The following is a 20,701-nucleotide window of genomic DNA, read 5'->3' on the forward strand; positions in this document are numbered from 1 at the left end:
CGAGTAAATTTTTCGGGCGCCATTGTAAAGTGACCATAAGTTTCATTAACCATATAGGTAACACTTAAAGTTTTTGAATGGGCAACTTGGAGAGCAAGTATGCATCTCATATATCAAATGTGTATTGATATTTGACAATACAAGTTTTAATCGAAATATTTTTAACGTACCTACACACTAAACAGCGGCGTGACATAAAAAAAAATCATAAAGTTCGCGTAAAAGTTTTTTGTCCGCATAATAAAGATTTCATTCATTCATTAATGAATGAAATCTTTATTTCAGGCAACTAGTGGCCCATACATAAATACCTTAAAACTAGCATACACAATTACACATTATAAAAATATAAACTAAACACTAAAAATCACATTAATAATCCCCGTACAACTGCAATAAAAAGTGCATCTTATTTACTGACGTTTCAGATTTAAATTTCAGTCGATTAATAATTCTAGTTAAAATTGTGAGATGTGGGAAAAGTGTAACCTTTATTTACATATATAGTATACTGGTTAAAACTGAGTAGATATTTGACTCGCCTGCGGTTAGAATCACGACCATGGGCTGCTTCGCACAATTAACAATTCAAATAAGTATAAAATTTTGTAAGAAAGGCTCGCCTGACGATTGACCACACGGCCAAAGTATTTGGGTTAATGGTTTGTGTCGTATGCGATTTGGCTAGTCCCGTGACTAAAGGAAATTAATCGCTGTATATGCCAAAGGGTTGATTGCTTAATTCTCATGTTGTGATTGATACATTGAAGATTAATGCAAATAAATCATTTACACCTTTCTTTGTGTAAGCTCAAGACAGACTATTAACTAATACGAGTACAGTACATTTATCATAACATTTTAACATTTTGAAAAAGAGCTGATACTCTTCAAACTGATGGATCGTTTTTTAACAAACTAAGAACCAACGCAAGGAAACTCGCTTTCACGTAAAAAAAGCGGCCAAGTGCGAGTCGGACTCGTCCATGAAGGGTTCCGTATTTAGGCGATTTATGACGTATAAAAAAAAACTACTTACTAGATCTCGTTCAAACCAATTTTCGGTGGAAGTTTACATGGTAATGTACATCATATATTTTTTTTAGTTTTATCATTCTCTTATTTTAGAAGTTACAGGGGGGGGGACACACATTTTACCACTTTGGAAGTGTCTCTCGCGCAAACTATTCAGTTTAGAAAAAAATTATATTAGAAACCTCAATATCATTTTTGAAGACCTATCCATAGATACCCCACACGTATGGGTTTGATGAAAAAAAAATTTTTGAGTTTCAGTTCGAAGTATGGGGAACCCCAAAAATTTATTGTTTTTTTTCTATTTTTGTGTGAAAATCTTAATGCGGTTCACAGAATACATCTACTTACCAAGTTTCAACATAATAGTTCTTATAGTTTCGGAGAAAAGTGGCTGTGACATACGGACGGACAGACAGACGGACAGACGGACAGACGGACAGACAGACAGACAGACAGACATGACGAATCTATAAGGGTTCCGTTTTTTGCCATTTGGCTACGGAACCCTAAAAACCGCATCGAAATCGGCCCATCCGTTTGAGAGCTACGATGCCACATACAGACATTGGTGTCAAACGTATAATACCCCTCTTTTTGCGTCGGGGTTTAAAAATCTAAAGTAACCGTAGTATACGGTTACTTAAAATCGTATCACTCACCATCGTCTTCCTCGCGTTGTCCCGGCATTTTGCCATGGCTCATGGGAGTCTGGGGTCCGCTTGGCAACTAATCCCAGTAATTGGCGTGGGCACTAGTTTTTTGGCGTGGGCACTTTAAAATCGCATCACTATTGCATTTATATGGTCCGTCAATTTTCAATCGGCTATATCTGTTTATAAATTTGGCCATTTCTATTGACCTTGTACACATATAGAACTAGTATTACACGCGCTATGACGTTTGTATGACATCGAAGATGCCAACGGCAACAAATTATGATGTGCATTAAACGCCATGCCACAGTTTAATTGATAAATATTGACCGTTTATTAGGAAAACACGCGTTCACGCATTTCTATAATATAAGTATGTACCTATCCTGGAGAATATCTGTAAACATGTAATATAATACAGTAGAATCCGTTTTTTATGACTCCGCTTATACTGACCAACCGCTTATTATAACGTAATTACTGTGCGAAGTTTGGTTTTCATATAAAACTCTTTGTGACAAATTCGGATAAGATGATTTCGCTTATAGTGACAAACCGCTTACTATGACCTAAAAATCCTATTTCCATGAAATTATGTCCGGTTATACTGACACCTTCGCTGGTTTTCGTGGCCGTCACCACGTCTTTCCCTGCGAGGACGTTGGGTGCGTTCGTGGCGTGTAAGGTATTCTAGTTTTGATTCTCAATGACAAGTTGATATTTGTTACAAGTTTAATAAAACTCATCTCTCACAAAGGAATTTGAGATTAATTTGGAAAACTTAACAAAAATAAAAAGTTGTACAACTATGCTTTATATGACATCCGCTTAGTAAGTATGACGTGTTTGTCAGTTCCCTTCGATGTTATTATAAGCGGATTCTACTGTACGTAATTTAAAGCTGATATAACTCGTAGATAGGGAAATACATGTAGACTCTAATCAAAATACTCTTGCACGATGGCCTTCTGGTAAAACCGTTGATATACTATGTTTGCATAACTGAAGAAAACTCATAGTCATTGTGGCAATAAATAAAGGCCATTTTTATTATCACATTTGTCTATCTACTTATAAGAGTTATAAGTAAAGTAGTAGTAATGATTCAGCAATTTTGCGGACCTTGTAATACCGCTTATGATAATTTAAATCATAATTATAAAATAAAGACGTCATTTATTAATATCTAAATTATTAGTTTCGCTCTAGGCACTTTTTCTAAGGACGGAAGGAAGGTTCTAGGAACTTTTGATCACTTACGATATTTTTAAGATGTGTAATTAAGTGTGCTTCTTTCATAAACTCCGAATGCTCTATCCCTAGTCCCTAGTAAACAATATACATATATTATAATATTCGCATTATCATTTTTTTAGAAACTAGGCTTGCTTAATATAAATAAAGCATAGATATTGACCATCTTATATCATTACTAATACAACGACGTTAACTAAAACAATTTCAATAACAGGATGAGTTAAGTAATTTCTCTCCGTGCCGACATTGAATCCATAATACCAGTACTTTTACTATCCGCTTCTGGTGTGAAAATAAATAACTGGTATCCTAGCAAAGTAGGAAACGCGTAGAAACGGCGCCCGGTTTCTGACGGGTTTTCCAAACGGAAAGTAGGTAAGCGAGGCCCGTTGGATGTCCAATTGCTAACTTGTACCGATTGTTTAGGATTAGAAATATCATACATTATCCGTCGTACGATTCATAATAGCGCTTTTATTCAAGTGTTATGACAAGCCTACTCTACCTGTCTGCCTACCTGCCTAACCCAATAGTGTTATCTCTGAATTAAATAGTTATTAGGCCCCATTTACACATTGATTAGTGTTGTGTACGCAAGTAGCAAATGTGTGAACTCGCAATTAACACTAAATTAATCAATGTGTAAATCGAACCTAGTACATGAATTAGAATGAGGTTACATAGAGATGATAGAGACATCAGTAAAATTACTTTATATTTTAGGTAGGTTTGTTTCCTTTTACTTCTAACAGTAGATGAAATAAATGGCATTGTTAAAGAACGGTCTGATTCCATAAGTTCACCTCACCTGAGCATAAATATAAATTGTATACATACAAACATAATTAAATTTAATTATAACTATTTTTCGATAGATATAGTTAGCCAATTCGCATAATAAAACTTTTGAACTGCATATTTTAATATAATTTATATATTTTAACAACTACAAAATATAATGAACAAACAAGACAATAAGGGAGACCGCAAAGCAAAGATACTCGTACGTTAGGTTAGGTAGTCGAGTCAGAGCATACTCACGCGATAGGTCACGGAGCTACCGTGCACATACTCGTACATGTTCAACTTCTAACTTCTAATAATACAATAAAGATTAGCAGTCAAATTTGAATCAACGATATTAGAAAATAGAATTGAAGTTGATTCGAACGAAACAAAACAAAAGCAACTCCGTTCCAGTTAATAATGATTGAAACATTGAAGTTAATTACTAATTTTATACTAAAAGGGTATAAAGATGCCGCATTTAATTTCTGAGTAAAGTTTGTGACGTCACTATGGTATTATAATGATGTGAAAAACATGACCCAGTCTTTGCTATTGCAACTGGGGTACTTGCTCTTTTTAGCATATGTAATTTTTCTTTGATCCTAATACTATAAAATTAAAATCAAAAATCCTACAGCAATGTCAAGTTCAACTTACAAGTACGTAGGTTCTAGACCATGCATTTGAGGTCGTCTTATACAATGTAAATGTAAAGTATCGCTGTATGCAGCGACCGAGGTCTAAGGTCAATGAAAAAATTCATAACATAAGAGGGAAAACCAATGTAAACATTTCCCACCTTTCTTAAAAAAAAATGCTGCAATGTACGGGCCCATTATTTAAATTCCTGGGCTATACTGAATGAACTATGTACTTGAATGTATGTATATTCTACGCACGCGTGTCAGGTCATACTCAATCATAGTGTAAGTACTTCGTAAACCAAAATAATTATCAGTGATGCGCGAATTGCACAATCCGCGCCCGCGCTAACGCGACGTGACTTTGACACACTTGCCGATCAATGGACACCGCTCGCAAATATCAAACTTATTGTGTTATGAAAATATGAAGTGATAATTGTGCTTTTTTGTTATTGTACGGGAATTGACAGTGTCTGTAAAGGGAGAGGGGCAGGTGACATATCGTTTCCTCGGACCTGAACTACCTACAGGGGCCTTACCATGTCTTATTGCAATTCAGTTTAGGTCCTAAACAGAATCGCAAAAAGACATCATGGTAATGCCCCAGGTATCTACTCATATACCAAGATGACTTTGGCGTGATTACTTATGTAACTAGTACCTACATAAAAATAATCTAACCAATAATCTGTATCCTATATCGTATATGAAAACCGTGTCCGTGGGTTTTGGGCTACCTACTGTCAATTCGTTACCTGTTATTTGTGATCAAAGACTAGAAAATGAAAAGGTTTGCAAGTAATCGCCGTTGAAATATCAAAGTTTACACAGTAATGTCATGGCTATTCATGGTAAATTGTTAAGCCAATAGAAAAAACATTTTCGCATGGGCCTTATACTCCGAATTAGCAGCCTGAGAACATTAAACAAGGAGTCTCGTTAAAACTGATATTGTTTGCTAAACGTCGTCGTTCTAGCACTTACAAATTTGATTATCTATTTAACATACTGTCCATATTATGAAGTACTCTCGGCTTATTAATAAAAAAGATAAACTTTTCGATACGAGAACGGGTTCGTTGGTTGGTTGGTGGAACGTTGGTTCTTTTATTCGCATAAGGGCCAATTAAGAACAACAAGATAAAAAGATTATAAAGCATAACGAAAACTGCTTTCGTAAGTCAATCTCAAGGTCATTGGCGTAAAGTTATGTCCGCACCTAACTAAATTCCTTGTAGGTGTGTGAAGAACGTCATGTAGTTTTTGATCTAACGACAACAAAGAGGAGTTCTAAACCAAAAAAAAACCATTGAACCGATTTCCAAAATCGAAGTGATCCCATATGTGCTTCGTGAACAAGGTTTTGTACGGAGCACTAATAAAAAGGGGTCGTTAAGACGAAACTCTGAATCATTAGCTACCATAAAACCGGAACATTTTTAAAAGGATTTCGATGTTAGGTAGTATAAAAATAAATGTAACGGATGTATGACTGACTGAAAGTAATATTTAAGTGATTTAAGATTATTATTAACAATCTAATTAAGATTAATTATCAATCAGTTTAAATTAAATTAATGCTAGACCTTTTTACTGCACTTTTAAACTTGCTTTGATCAAACGTAGGTAATTACTTAGCACGTTTTTCACATCTGCAGATTATGAACTCAAATCATAAAGATCATGCATTTACCACGTCAAGCGCGATCATCGCTTTTATTTCCCCAACGCACTTCGCATTTAGCTAATATTCACAGATTTGCACAGGCTTTATTTCCACATGCCTGGAAACTTACGAAACGTTAACAAACTCGTAGTGCGGTGAAGATATTAAGGGTCAGTTGCACCAACTACATTTAGCGGACTGATCAACGTCAATCCGCAGTGTAGTATGCCCATACAATAAAATTTAGCGAACGCTTTCACGGTGACAGACGGTTTGGTGCAACCGACCCTTAGTCTCTGCCATTAGATATTCCTGGTTGCTATTCACCGAGGATATATCCTCATATTGAAGGTAAGGTCTTCTTCCAGAAGGTGGTAGTCGATCCTACACCTATGTGATTTGTAGGCTGGGAGCGGTCAAGGAGCACCTCCTTTTTTTATCATTTTTGAAGTGAAAACTTCTTTAGCGGCGCTGGGCACTTTTTGAGGTGGGGAAAAAATGATAAACTCGAGACAGCGTAAGGCGATCACGTGACCGTAAGGGGCGTTAGGCGATCACGTGACCGTAAGCCCCGTAAGGTGGCCACTCATAATTTAAATGGCATTTAAATCAATAAAGAAAAACTCAATGTTATTTGACATTTATGTTGCGGACTCCTTTTCAAGACTCTTTACCTATGTTCAAATAATTTGACGTTGTCATGGCAGTATGTAAATAAACATGTCAATGAAAAAATGTAGTATAATATAATAATAAATAATAAATAACTTGTATTTAATTTTATATCCATATTGTAAAAAACCAACCTAAGAAGAGAAATAAATAAAGGAATAAATAAATAGAATACCTCCACTAAACGTATGTATCGTGTTAGGCGTCGGTAACATAGTGAGGTGAATTTTCACTTCTATCGGCACTCCCGGAATGCAACCGTTGTTGCTTGTTTTTTTGGAAAAAGGTAAGCATTTGACTACTATACAGTGGTTGATGTACTTACCGATCGTATGTCCTCGTATATGCCGTTAAGGTCGTCCTCCAGCAGGCGGTAGGGGTCGACTATCTGTGTGCCGTAGTCGGGCAGGGAGCCCGTGGATGTGCTTTGCAAGCTGGAGGCGAGGCGGCGCGCCACGCCCGCCACGCTGGGGGCGCTCCCGCCCGCCGAGCCGCACGCCGGCCCGCATGTGGTCACGCGCTGTAACAATCGGAATAACATAAGTATTATTGTTACCGGACTGCAGGATGGTTATTATATATATTACGCTAAGGTAGGAAAGCATACCCAACCTTCGTGTCACACCTAACGGCCGTCACAACTAACGAGCTGATTCTGATGAACGAGGACTACCTAATTCATTTTTATGTACGGTTGTACTACCTACTACATTGTTAAAAGAGGAGCTTCTATACGAAAAGAAACAGTGTCGTTTTTAAACCCCGTAAAAGCAATTACATATTTAACAACTGTTAGAGCAAATTAAGTAGATACCGTCAGACATCTTGAGAACTACTAATAGTAAAATTGTTATTACGAAGATTTATCATAATAAAACTGAAGTTCCTGTTCCTCTGTAATACGAGTATATGTTATACTCGTATGCCTATTACAAAATGAGCTTACATGTGTACTATAAAAGCTCACTAAAACGTCACGAATACTGTATTTATGACGTCAGACTGTTACGCGCAAACAACGCACACAAAGTTTTCAAACAATTTTGTGAGAGCAAAACACCTCTCAATCGCGACGACACGAAACGCGGTAGCAAAATTAGCATCAAAATAGACTACGCTCTCAAATTCTAGTTGTACGCTCAAAGAAGCACGTTATGTCCTAATGAGCTACATACATTATAAGAAAGAACTCCGTAGGCATATGTTTAGTCAAACTAAGTGGGTAATTTGGACCCATCGCGCTCTGAATTGATTCCTTTCCAAATGCTACTAGTGTTTATGTTAAGTTATTGTATTAAATGCTAATTTATTCTACAATTAGACGTTTAATTTCAGATTAAGTTTGCATCCAAGTTCTGCCTCTACTAGGAACTCTAAGACATGTGATTTACAACATTCGGTTGCGAATTAATAACGTGGCCGAGAAATACTATAGGTATTCGTAAAAGGCAAAGTTTTCCACTTGAACTTGCGACTACTTCAAAATCGTACTTGAAACATAAACGACAAGAACAGAAGTATGTCAAAAGCAACAATCTTGTTCAATGTCAAGGTGCGAAAAAGCGTTTATTTTCTGCGCGTTTGTATGATTAAATCACAAGAGAAAGGGATTAAAGCAAAAATGAAGTTTGATAATATCGGATGACAGCATGTAAATACTAAAGTACCAATAACAACCGCAAAATCAATACGGTAGCAAATTTTAGTAGCGAAGGGTGCGGCGAGTGCCCTTAGCTATGCGGCGGCGGCAGTGACCGCGATACGCATTTCGCAATGCATTTATGCAACTGCAGGTGAGTGCAGCCGATGGGCCCCGGCCGGGCGTTGCAAAACCGACGCACGTATGCACGCATGCCGCTCAAAGCGTAAACAAGCTGGTAGGAAACGAGAAAAATCAATTACAGCGCAATAGTGCAAAGTATACGTAAGTCATAGCATAGCGCTAATGTCACAGAATCCTTAGTAATTATAATCTAAACGTGAATGTTACTTGGTATGTTTGGTTGTCAATTACATTACAAACCAAATTAGGATACAAGTAGCTTTTGGGTAGTTCATAACAATAGCCTAGATTATACCTAAGCGAACCATGCATATAGGATACTTTTATAAAGGAAATCATCCCCAGGAGGGTGTAAATGGGGTTACAGTTTTTTATAAAAGTTACAAGAGTCACAAAAAGTTGTTCGTAACGTGTCTAAAGTAAGCCTATTCATGTATAATTATATGAAACCAATGAGTGACAGCTAAAGGCCACGAAACATGCCATTCCTCCTTGATTCATAACAAGTTATTTGTCGGTTCGCTAGGGTTAAGTTTGGTCGTCATCCACTTTACCCAACCTACTCAACACGGCGGGCTGCAGTGCTAGCTGAACCACAGGGCGGACACGCCATACATCAAAAATCATTTGCGTTTATAAATATGTATGCACGGCACGTCTGTACACGCGTCATTGTGTATGTGTGCCGTGTGGGTAAGTCGCTTTACTGAGAGCACGCCGGGAGTCCGCCAGATTCATGTAGGGTAATGCGAGTCGGGGCGGGGCGGTGCGTGGCCGTTCTGTATGATAATACTATTACTTATTCTGTGGCTGAACTTTAATGAGAAAGAGCTTTCATCCTGATTTCCTGATTCCTGATTGATCGTTGAAGAGCCACATTCCAGCTGTGTAAATACACTATACAGAACCAAAGAAACTGATGGTTTAAAAATGCTTTATAACATTTCAGTGATGTTACTGATGCTCTTGATTGTTCAGGTTCTTTAAAAGTTCTACTTAGCGTACAGAAAAAACAAACACTCAACTCACAAGCGCATATAGTTGCGCTGTTCATTACTGTAGTGTAAATACAACCTTTGCCGGCCAGACCAATTTAAAATTAATTAGTTCGTTGATTGTGCGTGGTGCAACCCGTTCTGTGTCAAAGTCTAGTCAAAGTCCTACTTTGTCGCATAAGTACGAGATTTGCTAGTAACTTTATACGAATAACTTGTCAAAGCGTCCTTATGGCAAGCGATAAAGTGGGACGTTTTGCTTGGAACGACACACATGTATAAAACAGGCCTACTGAAACGACTACCTCAGCAAAATTACTATTTACACCATAATCTACTTATTAGTATTATATATTTAATAATAAGGCTATCTTATATTTACAGAAACTGGAACTCCCATTTTAGTGACACAGTTCTCGTAGGCATGCACAATTGTGTGCTTAACAGATGTATTTCACTGACGTTATGTGATATAATCATTATGGCCTCGGCCTTCGATAAATTATTATTTACGCGATAATAATATCACGTACATCTAGTTAGAGCAAAAATCTAATAATGGACACTATAATAATTATTCTTTGTCACAGTTACTTCACAAGGATGATTATTTATTATAGATAATTTTATGCGATAGTCCTAACAATGCATAAATAAGTAACCGTAAAGTACGTGAACACTACTAGAAATGGCCAATCTCTAACAAAAATCATGCTATGCAGTTAACAAATAAACATACACAAGATATGGTCCAAAAGTTTAATAATAAATTAATTTTCATAATAATACACCAATGTTATTTTTGTTTTATTCTGATAATAGTGATAATCAAATAATTGTGATTCATAAACAAACACAGAAATTTCAGAATGTACTCTAATATTATTGGAGTACCTATTACATTCTGAAATTTCTGGACAATAGTTAAAAGCATTTGGACAATACATAGTTGGGAGGTTTTGCGGTATAGCTTTTGTCTAAAGCAAATAAGTTACTTGTACGTTTGCTTTCGAGAAGCGTATCCAATATCTCCGGAAAGATCTGAATCCGCGAAGGTAAATGTCGGGTGTGATGTGTGATAGTAAGCTGTCAAAAAAAAATGATAATTTAGTTATTTTACTACTAATGAGCAATAAGTATAGGGACCGTCCGTTACGTGGTCTTATAAGTATTATAGCTTTGTCTAAAGTAAGTAAATGAGTTACTTGTACGTTTGCTTTCGAGAAGCGTAACCAATATCTCCGGAAAGATCTGAATCCGCGGAGGTCAATGTCGGGTGTGATGTGTGATAGTAAGCTGTCAAAAAATGATAATTTAGTTATTTTACTACTAATGAGCAATAAGTATAGGGACCGTCCGTTACGTGGTCTACACGGCACCGTAACGGTGCACGGTGCACGCAGCTTTCCTCACGCGATAGCTTGGATCGGTCGTCCTTGATTGCAATGTGGTTCAGTTCATACTTCATAGTACTCAATCCGTTTGTTACGATCGATTACCTATGGTTCATAGAAACTAGCTTAGGTGCTCTCTCTCTCTCTCTCTCCTCAGCATTATTAATATTCCCATCTGATTGTGGGGTCTGCCCTCATGTCTTAAGGGGCCCACTGATTACCAGTCCGCCGGACGGTATCGGCCTGTCAGTTGTTCGGAACTGTCAAGTTTTTGTTCTAACTGACAGGCCGATATCGTCCGGCGGACTGGTAATCGGTGGGCCCCTTTACTAACTAAACTAGCTTAGGTGCACTTTGGTAAAAATTGTTAAGTATCTACTCGTTAAATATGTGCGTGACCGCAGCGCCGCCCTAAAGAGATATAGGACACATTAGATATCTGACAGTAGCGAGGAATACCTATGATAAAAATATAAAGCGAATTCATTTAAATTGAATAACTTTGATAGACTTTTGAAACCGATGGGATTTGAACAAGATGTACCCACTTATTTCTACAGCAATCGCAAATAAAACTTTGGGAGGAAGTTTAATTGTAAAAACTTTGTTTCAGACTTTGTTATAAATTCTTACAGAGGTTCTATTTAGTATTTGTGTAAAGGGGCCCACTGCCCAGTTAGAACAAAAAATTGACAGTTCGGAACAACTGACAGGCCGATATCGTCCGGCGGACTGGTAATCAGTGGGCCCCTTAATACAATTTTCAAAATGTAAATCAAAGCGACCACGACCAGTGAAACCTGTGTCGAAACGTCGGTAAATAAAGGTAATAAAATAAATTTCGCGATAGACCCTCTATAAATGTGAGTTAATATGTGTAAATCAAAGGTTAGGCCAAAAAAAGGGCATCCTTTTTGAAAATCAGTGCAAAGGGCCGCGATCGAGGTATAATATTATACACGTGTGCCGCTATATGTTTGTCTACGTATTTAGCAGAAAAGATATTTGATGGAAGTATTCACACTGCTATGAATATTATTACAGTTTCGATTATGTCATACAGCTAGTCAGATGATGTAGCCGAAGGTCAACTTCAGACCTCGCCAAAATGACAATCGCACATCGCCATACGCTAAACGAAAAGTAAAAAGCGGCCAAGTGCGAGTCGGACTCGCCCATGAAGGGTTCCGTATTTAGGCGATTTATGACGTATTAAAAAAAACTACTTACTAGATCTCGTTCAAACCAATTTTCGGTGGAAGTTTACATGGTAATGTACATCATATATTTTTTTTAGTTTTATCATTCTGTTATTTTAGAAGTTACAGGGGGTGGGGGACACACATTTCACCACTTTGGAAGTGTCTCTCGCGCAAACTATTCAGTTTAGAAAAAAATGATATTAGAAACCTCAATATCATTTTTGAAGACCTATCCATAGATACCCCACACGTATGGGTTTGATGAAAAAAAAATTGAGTTTCAGTTCTAAGTATGGGGAACCCCCAAAAAATTTTTTTTTTCTATTTTTGTGTGAAAATCTTAATGCAGTTCACAGAATACATCTACTTACCAAGTTTCAACAGTATAGGTCTTATAGTTTCGGAAAAAAGTGGCTGTGACATACGAACGGACGGACAGACAGACAGACAGACATGACGAACCTATAAGGGTTCCGTTTTTTGCCATTTGGCTACGGAACCCTAAAAACAACTCGAATTCATCTAATTTTGTTTCACTAAAAGACCCGCTAATCCCAATGAGGCCTAGTTTCCCCTTTGAGTGTAAAATTCAGCTACGTGAAAATAGTAACAAGCGATTATAATAAATAGGCTCAATTAGGTTACAACCGGAAAAGCGGGAAAGAGGAAAATAATCGCTGATGAGTAATTTGCAACAGACAGCAAAAAACCTGGTTACATTTTTTATAATTAGAAAATTAGGTACAGGTAAAACATAATCAAACTTATACGACAGAAGCTTATAATAATTATTAACATTGAATCATGACAAGACAAATAAAAAAATTAAACCCCAATTACGTAACGACAACACCATACGCATACGTGATTACGAGCTGTGAAGATTTGCACTTCATTGTCTAAAACAAATTAGTGCATAATTTTACAGCTCGGCGTTGTCTATGCAAAACCGATAAATAGAGTGTGCCTACGTTATTATGTAAATACTGTGTGTCTGAATGCGCACATCACCTTTCATTTACACGACGAATAGTTAGCAGCAGAATTTGCTAAGGGTAAGGTGTTCAAACTGAACACGACTTTATTGCCATGAGAATAAGAACGCGTACAAAACTGAACGAACGCAATGAACATATTAGTTCCAAATCATCCGTTCGCGGATCGTTTCAAGGGTTTGAAACCCACGCACGAAACGCTCCGATAAATTATTAACGATGCCACACGTGTACATTATTCTGCATAATCGATCAGACTACGTTGAAAGTACAGTGAGCATGATTTGTTGTATTTTTTTGTTGTTGTAAATTTGATACTTCATGAAACTTACTAGTTCGCAAAGTCACGTTAGCGTTTATCCCGGTGCCCCTGGCGGCCTTCGTACTAGGATTTAGAGCGGTTAATAGCACTGTTGTGGAAAAAAATTGGTACATTTGTTTTATCCCTAATACGAAAAGGTTAGTGTAGTTGTTAAGTTAAAAGCAACGGCTAGGAATCACTTAACAAGAAATAACAAAGTGATAGGTACCTATGATGGTTTCAAAATAGTCCATTATGATTTAAAAAAACTTATGCACATTTAAATAAAAGACGAGACTACAGAAGTTTCGTTGTTTTGGACACTTACATGTAAATTATAGACAAACCTAACCCGTGATCGCGTCAATCTTTGCGAAAATATCTGTGCGAAAAATTATCAACGTATTGATAAAATTAAAAGATTAAATTATTCTAATTGATAAGTACTCATTCTCCCGAAGCCGAGTGTACTGACAGCTGTATTCCATAATAAAATTCGCGTAACACAGTGAAACCAGCGGGTTACGCGCAGTTATCCAACTAAATGCGAAATCATAAGCCACGTTACGAATCTAATATTCTTCGTTCAATCATCGGCCGCTATAATAATATCAATCGAAAATGTTAATTGATGTAAAGACGAGTCAATTAAAAGCCTTATCACGATGTAATACGGTGTAAGATTGGTCAATACTGTGTAGCCGATGGTGTTTTACATGTGTAGGTACATGTAGCACGCAAATCTACAACTGTTCTACACAATTCGGTTGAAACAGATTCAATTAACTGTAATCGCATTTCAGGGCTGCACGCACAGATGAAACTACTTTTTTAACTTGTTTATATCATAAAATATATTACATCAAAGCAGTGTTTTGCATATCCACTAGAGGGCCTATATTAATTAGATATAACATCGTCTAGGTAATCTAACGAGGCAAGAAAAAGTTAACTACTTATAATAATATAATAACTTAAAGGTCCAAATTACAAAACGCTGCAGCTTAAATATAAACAGAAATACCTAAAGTTGATAACAGTTAATATGAATATAAATAACGCCACCAAAATGAAAATATAATTAAATGAAATTGTTTGAAAGTACTAAATCTCATTGTATTTGTTTGTTATACTCATTTTACTCGTCATAATTTTGACTTATACGCTAGAGTCTGTGCGGAAAGAGAAGTGTCGTGGAATGTATGGGGCCCAATACATTCCACGACTCTTCTGTTTCCGAACAGACTAACATTGTCAACCCTAAGTACTCATAAAAAATAGCGGGCAATGTAAATGACGAACAACATTGCCGCACGTAAAATTGCATGCGTCCGCGCACATAACAATTAAAACACGATAGAAAGTGAGTTTGCGCTCATCGGCTCTTAAAATAGAAGTGAACCGATCGACACGTTCCGGGGAATGACGAGTGGGGCGTACGTGGATCGGTTAGCGTATGCAATCGGCTGTTGCATGCTAATTGGGATGTGGATGACAATAGATGATGGTTAGCTTATCTGACCTGCTAGCATGAGTTGCGTTCGCGCGCGACTCCATAAATCTAGCGCGACTTCAAGTATGGACTCGCGTGCGAGAACGCAACTCATGCTAGACCGCCTGAACGATCTACAATGTTAATGCTGGCGGCCTAGCCAAGGTGACAATCGCCATCGCTTCGCCATCGCTTCGCCATCGAATCGCTTTGTGTGTCTCTATCACTCTTCTATATTAGTGTGACAGTGACAGTTGTGTTTCGTTCGCTATGGAGCGTTAGCGATTGGCACGTTGGCTACGCGGCCTGTACTATCCGCAAAACTGACGACCGAGATAGTATTACCATCTGTTTCACTCCTATAGGCTTACCACGACTGCCTTAGCAGTGTCAAACTGACATGTTCGCTAACGTCTGCGTAACTTACTTTTTAAGTTTTTATACATCTCGCTCGCAAAAAAATCAATTTATTTTCCTCGCAGTAAAATCAGAGTGTATATCAGCCCAAGCCGTAAATAAGGATGTTTTTTTTCTTATAGCACAATCCTCTGTTATGTTGCTTAAAACTTAAAAGGTATGCCGATACTGGACTGATCACTGAAAACGTAAACTTCATGAAATCGGCCTCAACAAAATATAAATTCATATGAATTACCCTTGAAATAAATTACCTACATTTACCAAATCATAAATTTCAATAGGTACTTATTCAAATTAATAGCCACGCGTAAATTAGATTACAAAACGATCAAAACCAAATTTCTAGCACGCATTACTAATTAATTAATTGATTTATCTTTAAAATAGTTAACACGCGAAATTAGAAACCATCAAGGCAGTATAGTCGGGTCAGCACAGTTCATAATGTATGAGAGCTCTACATGAATTCTCACACCAGAGATTTTTTGAGATGTGATAACCTATGTTGCAAATACTATATTAAAAAAAATCTCCACAAAATATGTCACATGCTTTTAATAAATCCAAACTATTATTAAAATAGAAAAAAATATATCAAAACATGAATCCGACACTCGAGATTTTTTAATATGCAGTTCTCAAACATATACTCATTATGTATTTATATTTTCTCCCAGCTTGACACCAAAACCTGCTCCCAATAATTCTCTTTATTAAAAATATTTTTTTTTATTAAAATAACTAATGTGTACATAACAATAACATGTTAATTAAGCTCTGTATATTTACTATATCCTACAAAAAAATCTCTCACGTAAATTAATCCATTTAATTACTATTAACAATTTTTGTTTTGAAAATGTTTCCGTTGCTTCGAGAAAATGGACAGTGGGTTTGTTTTTCACTTTCTCAAATCTCTTTCTCATGTTAGTGTAACAACAAAAAATCTCCCACATTATGTAATATTGTATGGAATAAAACCATTATTAAATCATCCAAGCTATTTAAATTAGCCTAAATGGCGGGTACTGATTCACTGTAGAGAACGTTTTATCGACTTCCATATCTCCGTCTCACTTCAATGTTCGCGGCAGACGATCGTTCCGCTTCAACAGCCGAGAGTTCGCGATCCGGTCGACCGTTAATTCTCCCATGACTATCTTACCCAGTTTCATCGGTATGCGTTGCGCGCTTACTTAACACACCTCAGGCCAAGCTCCTATAAAACGCGCAATGCATGCATACATTGCGGTATCTTCTATATGTCACATATGTCAGCTATGAGGCTATGACATGGCTATGACAGACTGTGGCAGTTAGTTCCAAACAAGTATACAGACTTGTCTACCCACCATAAAGTTTAGCGCAAAGAGAATATATCACTCCTTAGTGAAAAACCATACGGTTTGTGCGAAGTTGAGCGTTATGTCAATGCTAATAAAGATGAAGGTTTGACTTACGGAAATGAATAATATAATATCATTTTATTTTATATTTCCAATTCCCGTTTCATTTACACCCAATATTAAATATTTTTCCGTAATAAAATGCGTATATAATTACTGTCATCATCTGTATTTATTTTATTTCTTTAACCCCTTATTCATAAACGCGCTACAAACCTCAATTAGCTAATAATAGTAATAATCGTTTGTCCTTATCTGTCACTTTAACTTTTGTATTTGTAAGTAAGGGATAAACATAATTGAACTAAATCAGGCCCGTAAAGTTTATGAATAAAGTGGTTAATCTTTATTGCACAAAAGAAAAACCTTATAGTACAAGAGGCGGACTTAATGCCATAAGTCATTCTCTACCAGTTAACGATGGCTTGTCCTCCGGGCCATTTGATCGATGACCTCCTTTGATTATTTATTTTTAATGGACGCCAAAATCCAGACAGGAACTTCGATTTTGACATTTACCACAGTAATGCAGTCGGTAGCAATGTCGCGCTTCAAAAATGCTGCAGTCGACTGCATTGCTGTAGAAAACGTGAAAAAGGTCATTCAAAGGGTAATAGGGTTATATACACCGCGGGATTTAATAACCCGAAAGATTTAAACCAACGATTTTAGAGCCTAATTAGAGTATATAAAGTTATATAACACATAGTCCAAAAACCCTTAATTTAAGAGATATTAATTATTTAAAACAAATCACAAGTTAAAAAATCTCAATTCTAACACACCCTTATGCGTGACGTAGCCACCAACTAATTTTACACGCAGGCGCACTAACTGCATGGTTATTAGCCAGTTTCACTTAATTAAGTTTGGTATCTATTCTACAAAAAGGTTTCACTACCGAAATTTTGTTCTGTTCTCAATCACGAGAGTGCAAACTATTTACCTCACGATAACTGGCTGATAGTTTGACGAAAATGACGAAATTGATGTCAATAAAATGACATATTTCATATGTCACGCAAGATATGCGCAAGATAAAATCTTTAAATTTGATTGACTGTAATAAATAAAATTCGCCATGCCGCATTATCCTCCGGCTCATTTAGCGGATATTCACTTTGTGTATGGATTTGGAAACCCGAAGAACTACATATGTGCTTCCGGCACGACGGACCCACTTCAGCCTAGAAGTTCGTAAATTGGCTAGGCGAACAATACCCTGAGAGGTGGATTGGGCGTGGAAGCAACGTCCTAACCTGGCCCGCCCGGTCACCCGACTTAACGCCATTGGTTTTTTTTCTATGGGGAACTCTGAAAGATAAGGAAGGAATAGTCAACACCAGTGAACTCTGGAGAAGAATTATTAATAAAAATTCGAACGGCTTCCGAAGTAATAAAGAACACTTTTGTAAACCTAAATAATGGAATCCGTTTAAAATTAAATCTATGTGCTGAAAACGGTGGTACACACTTCGAAAACCTAATTGATTAAATTAATAAAAAAGCGTAATTGTTTAACATAGTTGTTTATTTTACTTTACTCAGTATAAATCAACACATCGAGAATTTAAAATACGTACTAATAAGCATGATCGATATTTTAACAAAAGGTCATTCATTGATTTTAACAAAGTAATCATCCCTTTCCAACTGTAGTATGAGTTAAAACAATAAGAGGCATGATTTCTTTCGGATATAATCATGGTTAATGGCTTTGGTTACCTCACTCAAAGGAAAATATTTTATCGCAAAGTTTCAACAATAATAACTGCACTGTATAACTGTACTGTTGTAGTAATTAATTAATAAAGTTTTGATACAATTTGTGGTATTTTGAGGTGCCAATCAATTGAAATAATTTCAACGTAAACATCATCCTAGACATAACTTGACACTTCTTGTCATGGAACACATGTCACTGCATTCGCCGTGCATGATATCGTATCGTGCGTGTATGATATCGGAGTGATTCGTGAAATGTCATGCTCGCTCTCTGTTTCTCTACTTGAGATTAATTAAACTCGCTCACTCTCTGAAGTAAAGGTTTGTTCACAAAGAAGCGGTAAATTAATATGATTTAATTTGTACTGAAATAGTAGTTCAATTAAAATACATAATTGGACCCATGTTGATATAACATTATTTACTCGTACTGTCGTCAAAAATACGTGGTTTAAATCTTTCGGGTTATTAAATCCCGCGGTGTATAAGATGAAATGATGCATTAATAAAACTTTAGTTAATTAACAATATTATATTAAATCATTAACAACTTTGACAGCACGATCTCTTCGCAGGTAGGTGCTCTACAAGGAGTTACAACATTATTTTCAAGAAATAATCTCTCATTGTTACGAAAATGTTGGTAGGGTGGCTTTAGGTTACTTTTCGTTCATATCGTCTTGGATATGGGTGAACATGGTGTTAATACACTCAGTATCAATCAACCTATAAAGATATTGTAGCCTGGCCTTTTCTCGAAGTCTTCTAGAAAAATTTACGCTTATGTCGTCTCGGATATGAGTATATTTGGTATCAGTGCATTCAGTATAATATCCTGAACACAAAAACTATCGCTAACAAAAACTAAGCGTTACGAATTGCTGACATTTGCTTCTTTTAGTTTCACTCTACTCAAGCATCGGATGACAGGATCGTTGAAAAGGGACAAACATATCCTTTGACGTTACGTTACTCTTCTCGTGGATTGTCAAATTTTAAAATTCAAAATTAGCTTTGGAATTTGTCCTGGTGGCTATTCGAAGTATAACTTGGTGGACGGTACTTACTAACCAAATAAGCTAGAGATCCAGTATCATAGATAGTTGTAACACTTCAAGGGTCTATTTATATCTGACTGTGCATCCTGTATTCTAAACGTTTTGTGAATAGATATAAAAATTGACACCTATCATTTTTCACATAAACACAGACACTTCATGCATTGAATTATTAAACCTTAACGCAATGCCATAAGTCATAAGGTATATTTTCCTAATATACCTTGAGGCTAATTCGAACTTTGTTATAAAAGATGTCATTTTATATCATTCGCGCGTGCATTTCACTCGTACTAGATGAAATACGTATTGGTGCGAGCGAGACGGTTGGGCGAATGATAACAAAATGATATCTTTTTGACATCTTAAACAAAGTTTGACTTGGCCTCTGTGGAAGCCTGGAAATACAGCATACTTCATTGACTTTTTATGCTGGAAATTGATTTAATTATTGCGAGAAAAATAAGTATGTTATTCTTCAATAACTTGTACAGTTACTGCCAAAAAACTAGAAGTGTCCATTAATTGTGTAGAACATTATTTACTGTTTGTTTCCAAAATCATGCTGCTATTCTGCGAATATAGCAGTTCCTCGGGCAGATAAATTAAACATGATGGAAACAAATACTATTAACCACAATAGTAAACTTTTCTCTCAGTGTGGGATATTCTCGGTCATGAAAAACTTACAAAATTATTGTTTTTTTCATTCAATCTATAATTAATATTATTGTCGGGAGAAATTCTGACCGTGTAGTCGTGTAAGCTTCATAGCCCATTCTTCAAAAAATCTCTAGTGTGAAATTACTGTTTAGGTAGTATAAAATATAAAATAAAATAAATGTTATTTCTCAAAAACGGGAACAGATATCAAGTTGTTAATTCGCAGACGGGTATTCAATCTGATATATAATTCACCCGTGTAGAAACATTTGACTGTGCAATTAATGTAACTTTAACTTTATATTGACTCCACTAGTAAGCTTCGTATAACACACTGTCAATCAAAATGTCATCATGTCGGTAGATTGACAGTTGTACATAACGAGAATCGGATAAGGATCATGTACCTACCATCATCAGTCAATTATTTTAAGTGCGATTATTATATGAACCAAAGGTACTTATTACGTACCTGTATAAATTTAATTTGTATAAGTATCCTGTCAAAATATTGAACGTTTTTATTTTTAACCGAATTCCTAAAAAGG

General features: G+C 36.4%; 1 protein-coding gene across 1 annotated transcript in view; it reads right to left on the bottom strand.

Moving 5' to 3' along the window:
* Positions 1-20,701, bottom strand: part of LOC134649585 (all trans-polyprenyl-diphosphate synthase PDSS1) — an 83,855-nt gene that overhangs the window by 49,199 nt on the left and 13,955 nt on the right. Inside the window, exon 2 of the mRNA XM_063504402.1 lies at positions 7,045-7,239. Coding sequence (XP_063360472.1) covers positions 7,045-7,239 — 195 coding nt within the window. The remainder of the gene's footprint in view (positions 1-7,044; positions 7,240-20,701) is intronic.

Source organism: Cydia amplana, chromosome 7 (genome assembly GCF_948474715.1).
Source record: "Cydia amplana chromosome 7, ilCydAmpl1.1, whole genome shotgun sequence".
Classification (NCBI taxonomy): domain Eukaryota; kingdom Metazoa; phylum Arthropoda; class Insecta; order Lepidoptera; family Tortricidae; genus Cydia; species Cydia amplana.